A 12,935-nucleotide genomic window follows, 5' to 3' on the forward strand; every position below is an offset into this window, starting at 1 on the left:
TTTTCCTATGATGTCAAAGCTGAATTTTCTTCAGTACAGTCTTCAGTACAATACAATACAGATTGTTTCAAAGCAGCTTTACAGTGATACAGAATACAGATACAGCTTTACATGATCCTTCAGAAATCATAATTTGCTGATTTGGTGCTCAAGAACATTTGTCCTATCTTTATCAACATTGAAAACAGTTGGCTGGGTTAATATTTGTGTGGAAACTGATCATTTATTTTCAGGATTCATTGATAAATATAAAGTAAAAAAAAAAAGAAATATTTTGTAACATTATAAATGTCATTACTGTCACTTTTGATTAATTTTTTTTTTCTTAAGTCTTACTGACCCCAAACTTTTGAACAATAGTGTATATTTACATGGAGGATGGATGCACAGTGACTTACCAGTATGTATGTTGAGTTTGTATCAGTATTGTTGAGCACAGAAAGTGCTCTGATCTGAATCCTCAAAGCTGGAGGAGCATCAATGAACACACGACAGCTCTGAGTGTTAGAGGAGGAGGTGGCTGGAGTCTTGATCGGATTCTCAATGAGCCCGGATGGAGAGAACAGCTGAACGTCACACTCTTCGATGAAGATATGTACTGTCACATTCTTTCAGATTATTTAAATTTGGCTAAATGTATAACAACTTTTTATAGTTTACCCATTAATGTAAATTCTGTCATCATTTACTCACTGTATGTCGTGTCGGTCACACTTTAGGGTCAAATTCTCACTGTTAACTAACTAACAACTACAACTTTTGCCTCAATAAACTCCTAAATACTGCTTATTAATAGTTAGTAAGGGATGTAGAATATGGTCATGCAGAATAGAGCATTAATACACTATGTTGCCAAAAGTTTTGGGATGCCTGCCTTTACATGCACATGAACTTTAATGACATCCCATTCTTAATCCGTAAGGTTTAATATGGAGTTGGCCCACCCTTTGCAGCTATAACAGCTTCAACTCTTCTGTGAAGGCTTTCCACAAGGTTTAGGAGTGTGTTTATGGGAATTTTTGACCATTCTTCTAGAAGGGCATTTATGAGGTCAGGCTCTGATGTTGGACGAGAAGGCCTGGCTTGCAGTCTCCGCTCTAATTCATCCCAAAGGTGTTCTATCGGGTTGAGGTCAGGACTCTGTGCAGGCCAGTCAACTTCCTCTACACCAAACTCGCTCATCCAGGTCTTTATGGACCTTGCTTTGTGCACTGGTGCGCAGTCATGTTGGAACAGGAAGGGGCCATCCCCAAACTGTTCCCACAAAGTTGGGAGCATGAAATTGTCTAAAATGTCCTGGTATGCTGAAGCATTAAAAGTTAATTTCAGTGGAACTAAGGAGCCAAGCCCAACCCCTAAAAAAATAACCCCACACCATAATGCCCCCTCCACCAAACTTTACACTTGGCACAATGCAGTCAGGCAAGTACCATACTCTTGGCAACTGCCAAACCCAGACTCGTCCATCGGATTGCCAGACAGAGAAGCGTGATTGGTCACTCCAGAGAACACGTTTCCACTGCTCTAGAGTCCAGTGGCGGCGTGCTTTACACCACTGCATCTGACGCTTTGCATTGCACTTGGTGATGTTAGGCTTGGATGCAGCTGCTCGGCCATGGAAACCCATTCCATGAAGCTCTCTACGCACTGTTCTTGAGCTAATCTGAAGGCCACACAAAGTTTGGAGGTCTGTAGCTACTGACTCTGCAGAAAGTTGGCAACTTCATGCACACTGTGCACCTCAGCATGCGCTGACCCCGCTCTGTGATTTTACGTGGCCTGCCACTTTATGGCTGAGTTGCTGTTGTTCCCAATTGCTTCCATTTCCTAGTCATGTCATGTGATTCCCTTGCCCTTCATGCCATCTTGTCATGTGCTTCCTTTGCTTTATGTGTTTTTTCTGATTGGTTCATTGTTTGATTCCTTTCAGATGTGTTTTATGTCATTAGTCCTTGTGTATATATAGCCCTCATGTTTCTATTATGCCTTGTCTAGCTTTGTCTTTGTAACCTGCTGTTGGAGAGTTTTGACAAGTTCTGTTCATGTCAAGTTTAAGTCCCCAGTTTTTGTCATGTTCTGTTTATTTTTCTATCACATTTATAATTTTTCAATAAAACTGCACCTGGGTTCGCATCTCAACTCGCCTTCAGTGGACCCCTATTACAGTTGAATAGAAAGTTCATAAGAACAAAATTTATTTGTAACTCCTTACAAGTGCCAGACAAGAAAGGAAGTCAGATTTGTTATGCCATGAGGGTGAGTAAATGATGACAGAATTTTTGGATGTACTATCCCTTTACAATAAAATCTATATTACATTTGATGAATGTACATAGTTACTCAAATATGAAATATTAAAAATTGTCAAGTGTTTGCAATAACTCACCTCCATGAGGGCTTTTTTTGTTCTTTACACTCTGATAAAATAGTACAACTCCGTTGCCAGGGGTCAGGCGGCTCTGACGTACCAAAATAACATTCGATCTTGATTTCAGTGTTTTACCAGACATCCTCTCGCAGAGAACCATCAGGATGAGTCTGTCATACAGGGCGATATTCTCCTCTAAAAAAATGTACACAAAAATACACACAATTCACCATACTAGTACTGCATCAGATTCCCATGTCTTTATGGAATTTAAGCTCAGTACTTACTTTGCTGGCAGTTAAGAGTGCTGGATACAATTTTGATTTGAATAACCTCATCAAGAGGTCGGCCAATAGCAAATATACACATTGTCTGAGTAACATTGCGAAGATCGATAGTGCCCGAGTCTTGAAGGAGGAGTCGCCCACAGAAACCTGAAACCAGAAAAGATGATTTATTCCTCACAGCTTTTTTCTATCTGCCCCTCTGTCTATTCACATATCAATCCACAAAACTGAATCACCAAACAGGATATATATATATATATATATATATATATATATATATATATATATATATATATATATATATATATATATATATATATATATATATATATAGTTATAGGTCTGAATATATAGTTGTGAATCCTGAATATATAGTTATAATTAAGCTGATAATACATTTCATGAATATATGTGTATTCAGTTATAAATATATATTAAGATTTACATTGATATATTGAGATTCATTACTGCATATATTTCATATATATCATGATTTAAATTTAAATATTTAGATTTGTATCTATATATTTAGAATTATAACTATCTCTCTCTAATATATATATATATATATATATACCAATCTAATACTGTATATTATAACTATATATTTGGATTTATAAATTATATATTATATTCAGATTTCATATTATTATTTCCTGTTTGGCCCATCAGAATAATACAATATCTATCATAATAGCAGTACATTTTGCATAATTACAACTAACCTAAAACCACTTATTTGTGTAATTATACTGTAACAACTGTAACCGATACAAAAATTCCAGACTTCAGGAATTTCAAGAAAGATTACAAAATTGTATAATATGCCCACTTTGGCTGGCAGTCTTATATGGAGTTAGCAGACACTTGCCACCTAACTGGTCTGTGGTGGTTCTGTTGGCGTGCCCATGGTGCTTTTCATCAAATCCACTGTAGGTACAATGGCTGAAAAACTCTTCTTCATCTTCATAATTCTGACAGCTGGACCTAGTGTGGTTCTCGTAAGCACTCCTGGGGTTCTCTGGTGCTCTGATTGGATATGAGTGTCGTTGGGCTCTGGTGTGGTATGGGCTGATGAACAGTCAGGGCTATAGCAGGCCTGGATGGTTATGGGTTTTGGCAAGTGGAGGCAAAGAAAGGGGCTAACAGGAAGAGGACTGGATGGGCCCATACAGGACACAGTTCGAGACTGGATCCCATAACCACATGAGACAGAGCACTACATTACAGAGCAGAAAGAAAATGAGGGATGGAGAAGAATGTTTACAAGATTATTCTAAAACATTCAAACTCTAAATCCATAAAATGGGACTTTGGCTGTGGATTGATAGCATATGTAGGATGATAGATGTGTTGGCACATTACCTCACTCCACTCGTGCACATCCCAGTGGAAAGAACAGACTTGAGTGAAGCATGGTGCAATGACGGGAGGCTTGTTTCCTGATTCACACCGCTCATCCTCCACAATCCTCTCTACACCCCCCTCATACTGAACACACTGCACTCTCCTCACAGATACGCCCATCCCGCAAGACACCGAACAGTCGCCCTGCTGTCCCACCTGCCACCTACAGAATCATTTCATGAATTAAGACACCATAATCCTAATAATACCGGTAATAAAGAAAATCAATTGGTTTTGCTTCAAGACAATAGACATTGAGCCTTAAAGGGATAGTTCACCCAAAAAGGAAAATTAGCCCATAATTTACTCACCCTCAAGTCATCCTAGGTGTATATGGCATTCTTCTTTCAGAGTTATATTACAAAAGTCCAGGCTAATCCAAGCATTAGAATTGGATTCATAGTTGCTCTGTTTTTGAAGTCCGTAAAAAGTGCATCTGCCCATCAAATAACTGCTCCACACGGCTCTGGGGTGTTAATAAAGGCCATCTGAAGCGAATCGATGCGTTTGTGTAAGAAAAATATCCATATTTAAAACGTTATCAAGTAAACTTTCGGCCGACCGCCTTCCCTGTTCAATTTATGGAAAAATTGTTGAAAGTTCCCTTGCCGATCGAAAGACTAACGCGACCAGGTCCGCCCGTCATGATGTCACGTACACATCTTGAGTTTCACTTTCAACATTCAACACTTTTCCACGGAAGGCGGTGGACCGAAAGTTTACTTGATAAAGTTTTAAATATGAATATTTTTCTCACACAAATGCGTCGATTCGCTTCAGATGGCCTTTATTAACACCCTGGAGCTGCGTGGAGCACGTTATTTGACAGAGAGATGCACTTTTTATGGACTTCAAAAACAGAGCAACTATGAATCAAATTCTAATGCTTGGATTAGCCTGGACTTTTGTAATATAACTCAGATTTTATTCGTCTGAAAGAAGAATGTCATATACACCTAGGATGACTTGAGGGTGAGTAAATTATGGGCTAATTTTCATTTTTGGGTGAACAATCCCTTTAACCCAACCTGGGTTATTATTGTTAAAACAAAAACCATAAAAAATCTTTTCATTACTTGAAATAAAATACACATTAACTGAAATAAAATTAAATTTAAAGACCAACTAAATGAAATGATAAATGTTGCCTTGTTAACTAGCTGAAATAGAATAAGTTTACTAAAATCAGTAAAACTAAATAAACAAACTAAAGACTAAGATGTAATACAAATTATAGACATTATTTTTTTTTTTTTGAAAATAATAAAATGACAAAAGCGTACAATAAAATGACTAAAACTTGAACTAAATTAAAAAATATTAACTAAAACTATATCAATGATACTATAATAAAACTGGACCTAACACCAAATATGTGTAATGTTCAAAAGTGTCATAAATGAACAAAAATGGACATTGAACAAAAATGTTTCAACATGAACTGCATAGGCTTTTGCTTCTCAACAATTGGGCAGGAGCCCACTAGAGGGCCTCAGCACACTTTCAAATTATTTAAAAGTAAACAAATGCAGCTATAAGAGCTAACAATCAGGATAGAAACCAACATATTTCTTATTTAAATCTAGAAAAGTCTTATGTGAAGCTCTAAAATATTTTGTGTAATTTGTGTAAATTATTTAGAAAATGCACTGCTAATGATTTACTATTTCTGGGTAAAATAAAAAACACTCATAATCACAAAAGACTGGAAAGTCATGTAAATTAATTGCATATAAAGAGTGTGCATTTTTTTAAAGATTATTTATATTGCCACTCCTAGTATGTAACAGACAATATAAAAAAAAACTATTAATGTTTGCATGATTATGGTAGCATAGACTATGGTTGCACTTTATTATTTGCATTTAGTACTGATTATTCACCTGCTGTGAACCAACCAGGGCAGACCGCCGTCCATTTTCAGCTTATTAAAACATGCATTACAGATTCTTCCAAGAACTGTAAGTATTTGGATTAACATTATGGGTAACACTTTACAATAAGGTCTCATTAGTTAACATTAGTTACTGTATTAACTAACATGAACTAACCATAAACAATACATTTGTTACAGTATGTATTAATCTTTCTTAATGTTAGTTATAGGAGTGTAAAGGTACACGTATTCGTACCGAACCGTTTTGGTACAGGGCTTTCGTTTTGGTACGCCTGTGTACCCATAGTGTAGGCCACTACCGAACGGTTCCGAATGCAATCTTTAACAGTTAACAGTCAGCTTGTTTTAAGCGCGGACACACTTCAGTCCTAGTTCCCACTCGAACATATTAAGTATTCAGTCCATTTTATCACGAAATTCAAACGATAAATGCCGTTTTGACGCCCTTTAATGTGACGACTGATCACTGTAGGCGCCTCAATTCAAGCGGCCGAGTGAACACGATCATCTCTTCCAGAAGAATAAACATGAATTAATATCTTAAGGTATTTTGAGGATAACACTTACTGAGACGTATCATATGTCATGTGTTATCAATGTCAAGCAGCATCATTTACCTCAGAGTCAGAAGTCATTCAGTGTCCACAGCTGTTAATTCACTAGAGAAATCAACTCTTTCACTAAATATATGCACTATATTAGCCTATATATATATGTATATAAATATATATATATATATATATATATATATATATATATATATATATATATATATATATATATATATATATATATATATATATATATATATATATATATATATATATATATATATATATATATATATATATATATATATATATATATATATTAATTCTACTTAACTGTTTGTGAAGTCTTGATTATTTAATGTATGTTTAGATAAATCTGTCATGAAAATGAGTCACTGTATATAAATGATTATATTTCAACAACGAATTGGAGAAAAAACATAATTTTATTATTAGATTTAGGAGTTAATGCAAAAACTGCCCAAAGTTTACATGTTTGTACTCAATGTGTTATTTGAGTGTTGATTATCCTATCTAAACAAGAATATCAGCTGAATATAGGCTCATAGTTTGGGCTCTAATAATGTGCAAGTAAGGGCTCCCTATATAGTTTACAGCATTATCTTTAAGAAACTTTTAGTTATAATTTAATTCATGTAAGGACAGACACAGTTTTTTCAGTAAACCACTGTTTAATAAAAAATAAATAAAAAGCCATTTTTTAAAACTGCTGTACCGAACCGTCAGTTTTGTGTACCGTTACACCCCTAGTTAGTTAATAAAATACAGCTGTTCATGGTTTGTTCATATTAGTTCACAGTGCATTAACTAATGTTAACACATACAACTTTTGATTTTAATAATGTATTAGTAAATGTTGAAATTAATGTTGAAGTGCAGTTCATTATTAGTTCATGTAAACTAATGGACTTAATTCATATTAACTAATGAAATCTTATTTTTAAAGCGTTACCACATTATGTTATAATTTTAGGTCTAATATTAATATAAATGGCAGGACAAGGACAGATTAGGTATAGTCCCTGTCACCATACTCCGTAAGACAAAAAAAAAAGTATATATATATACATAATACATATACATAAATATACATACATACATACATACATACATAATATATAATAACTAACTGAGTCTGTGAAATTGCATAAATACAGTCAATAATTTAATAATTTAATTAATTTAGTTCATTCAGTTTAAACTCTTATTTTCTTTTTATTGTTCAATTAATGTGAATTACACTGTATTTGTGTCTAAATTTATAGATTAAAATGTCAATGATGACATTCTCGTTCAAATATACCCCCCTGTTTTTTTGTTTTGTTTTTTTGGCAGTCTGGAAATAACAATGAGTTGTAATGTATAAACAGGAAGTCAGTACTGTTCAGTAGGGATGAGGTGTGTACAGTCTGTGATGGTTTACCTGGCTGGACAGATTTCAGTATTACACTCCACTACCTCTGAAGGTCTTGGCACAGACTGACAACCAGATTCTGCCACCACCAAATCCCTGTTTCCGACTCCTCCCTCCACCCTCTGGGAACAGTACAGGACTCTTTTTGCAAAACCACCTCCACAAGAAACACTGCACGGTCCCTGTATGAAGCGCCACCTGATAAAGAAAGACATCATGTGTGAATGTATAGGAGAATGTATTGAAACCAAAAGTAGAGTTTAAGCAGTGCTTACACAGCAGGACATATTGAAGGGCTACAGGGCTGGGTATACAGCTCTGGTTTACTGGTACGATCACAAAAGAACTCTGGGACCTCTAGACGTGATTGGTGATCCACACAGGAGAACCAAACCTGCTGAGATCCTGTGTAAATGCATACGCATGCACAATTACAATTGTATACACAATAACAATTGAGTTTTGTCTTCATTTAAGCATGTGCATTCAGATGTCTCATTTACCATTGCCACAGGTCTTGGAGCACTGGCCAATCACAGGGCTCCAAACATAAACTGGAACCATTCTGGAACGGGGCATTACATGGGAATCTGTACGGGTCAGCTCGGTCTTGAAGACATTTCAGAACAGATCACATGAATTTTCAGCATTCTTCTAATATGCTCAAGAAACATTTCTTATTATTGTCAAGGTTGAAAATTCTTAATATTTTTATATAATTATACTTTTTTATATAATTATAGTTATACTTTTTTCCCAACATTCTTTGATTAATCAAAAGTTCAAAAGAACAGTATTTATTTGAAATAAAAATTGTTTGTAACATTATAAATGTCTTTAGTAGTTTAGTAGTGTAAATATGATATTCTGTGTGTGGCATTTCAGGTAATATTTAAAGAATATGTAACTGGTGTGTGGATGCGGAGCAGATTTGTGTGATTTTGCCAGGAGCGAAGACTGCATGGGCTTTTTGAAAAACAAATTATTCTGAGCAGCATTTCTCTCACCAGATATTGAAGAGCTCAATGTAGAAAGCCCAAAATGTAGCAGAGTGACTACAGAACACCTTGAGCATGGAGGGGAAATTACTGCCACTCCATTCCACTTACAGCTCTGTTGCTTAGTGACATGCAAAGCTTGATGCTCTGGCTTCTTTTAAAAAAAACACTTGACCATTTGTTTTAAACATAAGTTACTTGATATTGACATGTTAAATTGTAGTTAATATTAACTTGAAAATAACTGCAATATCACACAACCAATCGTGCTTATGTACAGTAGTACCTGTGTAATAATTATAACTTTATGTCAATATAATACACACTGACGCTGAATTTATTTTGTAACACAATACCTCTTTTTGGCTATCCCAGCCAACAGGACAAACGTCCACCACACAGGCAACATGTTCTGGGGGTTTGGGTTCAGAACACAAATTTTGCTCAACCTCAGAATCAGATCCATGATGGGAGCGGACACACGACACCGTTCTCTGGGCCTCCCCGGGTCCACACACAGCCGAGCACTCACCAGGCTCAGACACCTGCCATCTACAACACACACATATGCATGAAAATATACACACAACTGCCAGAATGACTCAATTCAGACTCTCCAAACCATTGTAAACAGTTGTCAATCCATCACAGGTTAAGGTGAACATTAAATCTAAATTGCTAATTCATTTCAGTCTCACACACTTTGGCACATTACCTGGCAGGACAGATTTGAGAATTGCAGGTTTCAGTTGTTGAAGGTTTAGAGTAAAGCGTGCAGTCAGAGTCAGGCAGCTCCACTTTCACCATACTCTGCTTCTGAAAACACGTGACAGAGCGCACTCGCTCTCCTACACCACAGGGGGCGCTGCAGGGTCCAAACTCACCTAACTCCCAGCTACAACAGATACACAAATTAAACTCCTGTATTCAAAATGACACCTTCAGCCCTTGTATTCGTCCCTCAAGTAGCTACACACTTGTTATTTATAATGAAATATAGATTTTTGGGAACACTGTAATTTCTGCACTATTGAAGAGATTCTTCTCACAGACTGCATTGAGGGTAATAATGCAACAATCCAAAGTACCCCTTTGAAAAATGTGGGTCTTCACAGACATGGCCAAACAAAAGCTGCATCCCAATTCAGAGGCTGCATCCTTCGAAGGCCGGTTGCATCACAGCGGCGCGACAAAGACTCTCCCAATTCGAAGGCTCCTTCAAATTTCCTTTGAGTCCTTTGTTTTCCAGGCAATGAAAGATACAACAGATGGATCCTTAAAGCAGTTCAAATGTTGACTTATATCTTACTAAAATGCGATTTTATATACTTTATACTCTTTTCCCTGGTTTCACAGACAAGGCTTAAACCTAGTCCCAGACTAAAATGCATGTTTGAGCTGTTTGAACTGAAAGCAACTATATATCTGACATATCTTAAAATATGTCAGTGCCATTGTTTTGTCTCAAGATTCACACCAGTAATGTTTTTTTCTAAGGCATGTTTATAAAAGCTACTTAATTGTCCTAATTGGAGTAAGGCCTAATCCTGGCTTAATCTAAGGCCTGACTGTGAAACCAGGCCTTCATTATGTACAGAAATGGACCATGGTGAACATATTTAGACAGGTTGTGAACCCTGTTTGGTTTTCAGACAGTTGAATACACCTTTCAATTAAGTCCTGTACAAACGTTACTGCCGCTCAAAGGCATGGCCTTTGAAGCCTCTGAATTGGGACACAGCTGAAGTCGACATCAAGTGGGTCATGTTGTACGGGGCCAGAGTGGTTTCTTTTTTGGTTTTCGTCAAGATAAATGAAAACAAATATTTGAAACTTTTATTATATTTCCGTGTATGTTTGATTGGCCACAAAACGATGAACCTGTAACACTGAATGGCACCTGGGTGGGCAGTTTGGCAGAAAGCAGGGCTGCAGCAGATCTGGTGTTTGAGGGGATGTACTACAGAGCTCATCTTCCAGGTGCTCGAGTGTGACCACATCTACACAGTGCTGACTGATTTTCTGGATCCCTACAAAAGAGAGATCAGATCAACGAGTTCAAAAAGAAATTACATTAATAAATGGTTTGTACACAAATACTGGGCATGCAAAGTTTTATTACAGCAATATATGTTCATTATATAAATGTGAATATATTTACTGTAATATATTATTATATAAAAACACATATTTATGGATAATTTATGGTCCTCCCTTTCGGGCTGTCCCTGTCCCCTTTCGTCTTCACCAAAGTCGCAGAGGCTGCCCTTGTCTCACTAAGGGAATTCTCATCAATTATCAATCCTCAATTATCTCGCTCTCGAGAGTGATCGCACATGGACCTGGTGCTTAGACACCTCAGACAACTGGGGCTTCAGGTCAACTGGGAAAGAACAAGCTCTCCCCGGAGCAGAGCATCTCTTTTCTCGGGATGGAGTTGGACTCAGTCACTATGATGGCGCATCTCACAAACGAGCGCACTCAGTCGGTGCAGAACTGCCTGAAGTCATTCTTTGGAAAGACAGCGGTCCCACTAAAACAATTTCAGAGGGTCCTAGGGCATATGGCATCCTCTGCCGTGGTTACGCCGCTCAGGTTGACACATATGAGACCGCTTCAGCACTGGCTCCAGACTCAAGTCCCGCGATGGGCATGGTCATGCCGATCTGTTGCCGTAGATGCCGATCTGTCAGCCCTTGGACAGACCTTGCATTTCTATGGGCAGGGGTTCCCTTAAAACAAGTGTCCAGGTGTGTTGTTATCACAACAGACATATCCAAGATATGCAATGGGCATGCAGCTTCAGACTCCTGGACAGGTTGATCCGGATGGACAACACGGCGACTGTAGCTTGTATAAACTGTTTACATTCATGTTGCATGTCGCAACTTGCCCCCCATCCTCTGTCGCCTCGAAAAAAAGATCCTGTTGTTTGTGCTGTATTGGCCCATCAGGACATGGTTCTCAGAGCTCAAGCTCCTTGTGAAAGCCCCTCCCTGGTGAGGAAGAACCTTTGAGGCACAATTTGGAGTGAATTACAAAATTCACTCCAAATTACCAAATTACCAAGTGAATTACCACCAGCAGTGGTAAACACTATCACTTAGGCCAGAGTTCCCTCTATGAGGCAGCTCTATGCCTTGAAGTGGCATATGTTTGCGAGCTGGTGTTCTTCCCGAGGTGAAGACCCACAGGGATGGGTAGTTGGGTCAGTGCTTTACTTCCTGCAGGAGGTTGGAGGGGCAGATGTCCCCTCCACCTTAAAAGTGTATTTGGCCGCCATAGTGGCACATCACAATGCAGTGGACAGTAAGTCTTTAGGGAAACATCACCAGGTTCCTAAGAGGTGCCAGGTTAAACCCTCCAAGACCACGTCTTATTCCCTGGTAGGACCTCTCTGTAGTCTCCTTTTGAGACTTTGAAGATGGCCCTCCTTTAGATGCTCTGAGCAGTACTTCATCTGATTTGGGGAAGGCTGTCTCCAAACAGAGGATATCCCACTGGATTGTGGATGCTATTTCCTTGGAATACCAGGCCTAGGGTGTGCTGTGCCCCCTAAGAGTGCAAGCACACTCCACGAGGAGTGATGCATCCTCCTGGGCTTGGTGACACCCAATACCGTTGCAAGATTTTACAATCTTTGGGTTGAGCGTTATTGGGTGTCTTGTGTGTTATTGGGTATGAACAGGTAAACTGCGGGCAACTGGCTGGGTGTACCGCTTGCCCATAGTGTCTTTCACCTCCCTGAGGTGATAACGTGCACTTTTTGGTTCATGAGAGTTCCCCAGACCGGTGAACCCTGGATGTCCTTCTAACCTTCAGCACCCTGTGGCAGAGCAATTCGCTGCAGGGCCCGTACCCATAAAGTATGCCCTTTCAGGTCAACCCATGTACTTGAGGCTAGGTGCTAGTAATTCCCTGACAGTAATCCCATATGATGTATTTTACATGGTGCAGTTTCCCCAATGGTAAACCTGTGGGACGATGTTGCT

General features: G+C 38.1%; 1 protein-coding gene across 3 annotated transcripts in view; it reads right to left on the reverse strand.

Annotated features, from left to right (window-relative positions):
* adamts13 (ADAM metallopeptidase with thrombospondin type 1 motif, 13) overlaps window positions 1-12,935 on the reverse strand; it is a 33,709-nt gene that overhangs the window by 2,101 nt on the left and 18,673 nt on the right. For 2 of the 3 annotated variants that reach the window (XM_079827921.1, XM_079827920.1), the window contains 11 exons: window positions 10,844-10,973; window positions 9,659-9,838; window positions 9,300-9,495; window positions 8,449-8,554; window positions 8,221-8,350; window positions 7,955-8,143; window positions 4,021-4,225; window positions 3,535-3,874; window positions 2,656-2,802; window positions 2,387-2,563; window positions 399-580 (listed from right to left, as the gene is read on the reverse strand). In XM_079827921.1, coding sequence (XP_079684047.1) covers window positions 399-580; window positions 2,387-2,563; window positions 2,656-2,802; window positions 3,535-3,874; window positions 4,021-4,225; window positions 7,955-8,143; window positions 8,221-8,350; window positions 8,449-8,554; window positions 9,300-9,495; window positions 9,659-9,838; window positions 10,844-10,973 — 1,982 coding nt within the window. Of the gene's footprint in view, window positions 1-398; window positions 581-2,386; window positions 2,564-2,655; window positions 2,803-3,526; window positions 3,875-4,020; window positions 4,226-7,954; window positions 8,144-8,220; window positions 8,351-8,448; window positions 8,555-9,299; window positions 9,496-9,658; window positions 9,839-10,843; window positions 10,974-12,935 lie in introns of all 3 variants that reach the window. The other variant, XR_013817366.1, reaches the window with a different exon arrangement.

The sequence above is a fragment of the Gobio gobio genome (genome assembly GCF_949357685.1).
Source record: "Gobio gobio genome assembly, chromosome: 10".
Taxonomy (NCBI): domain Eukaryota; kingdom Metazoa; phylum Chordata; class Actinopteri; order Cypriniformes; family Gobionidae; genus Gobio; species Gobio gobio.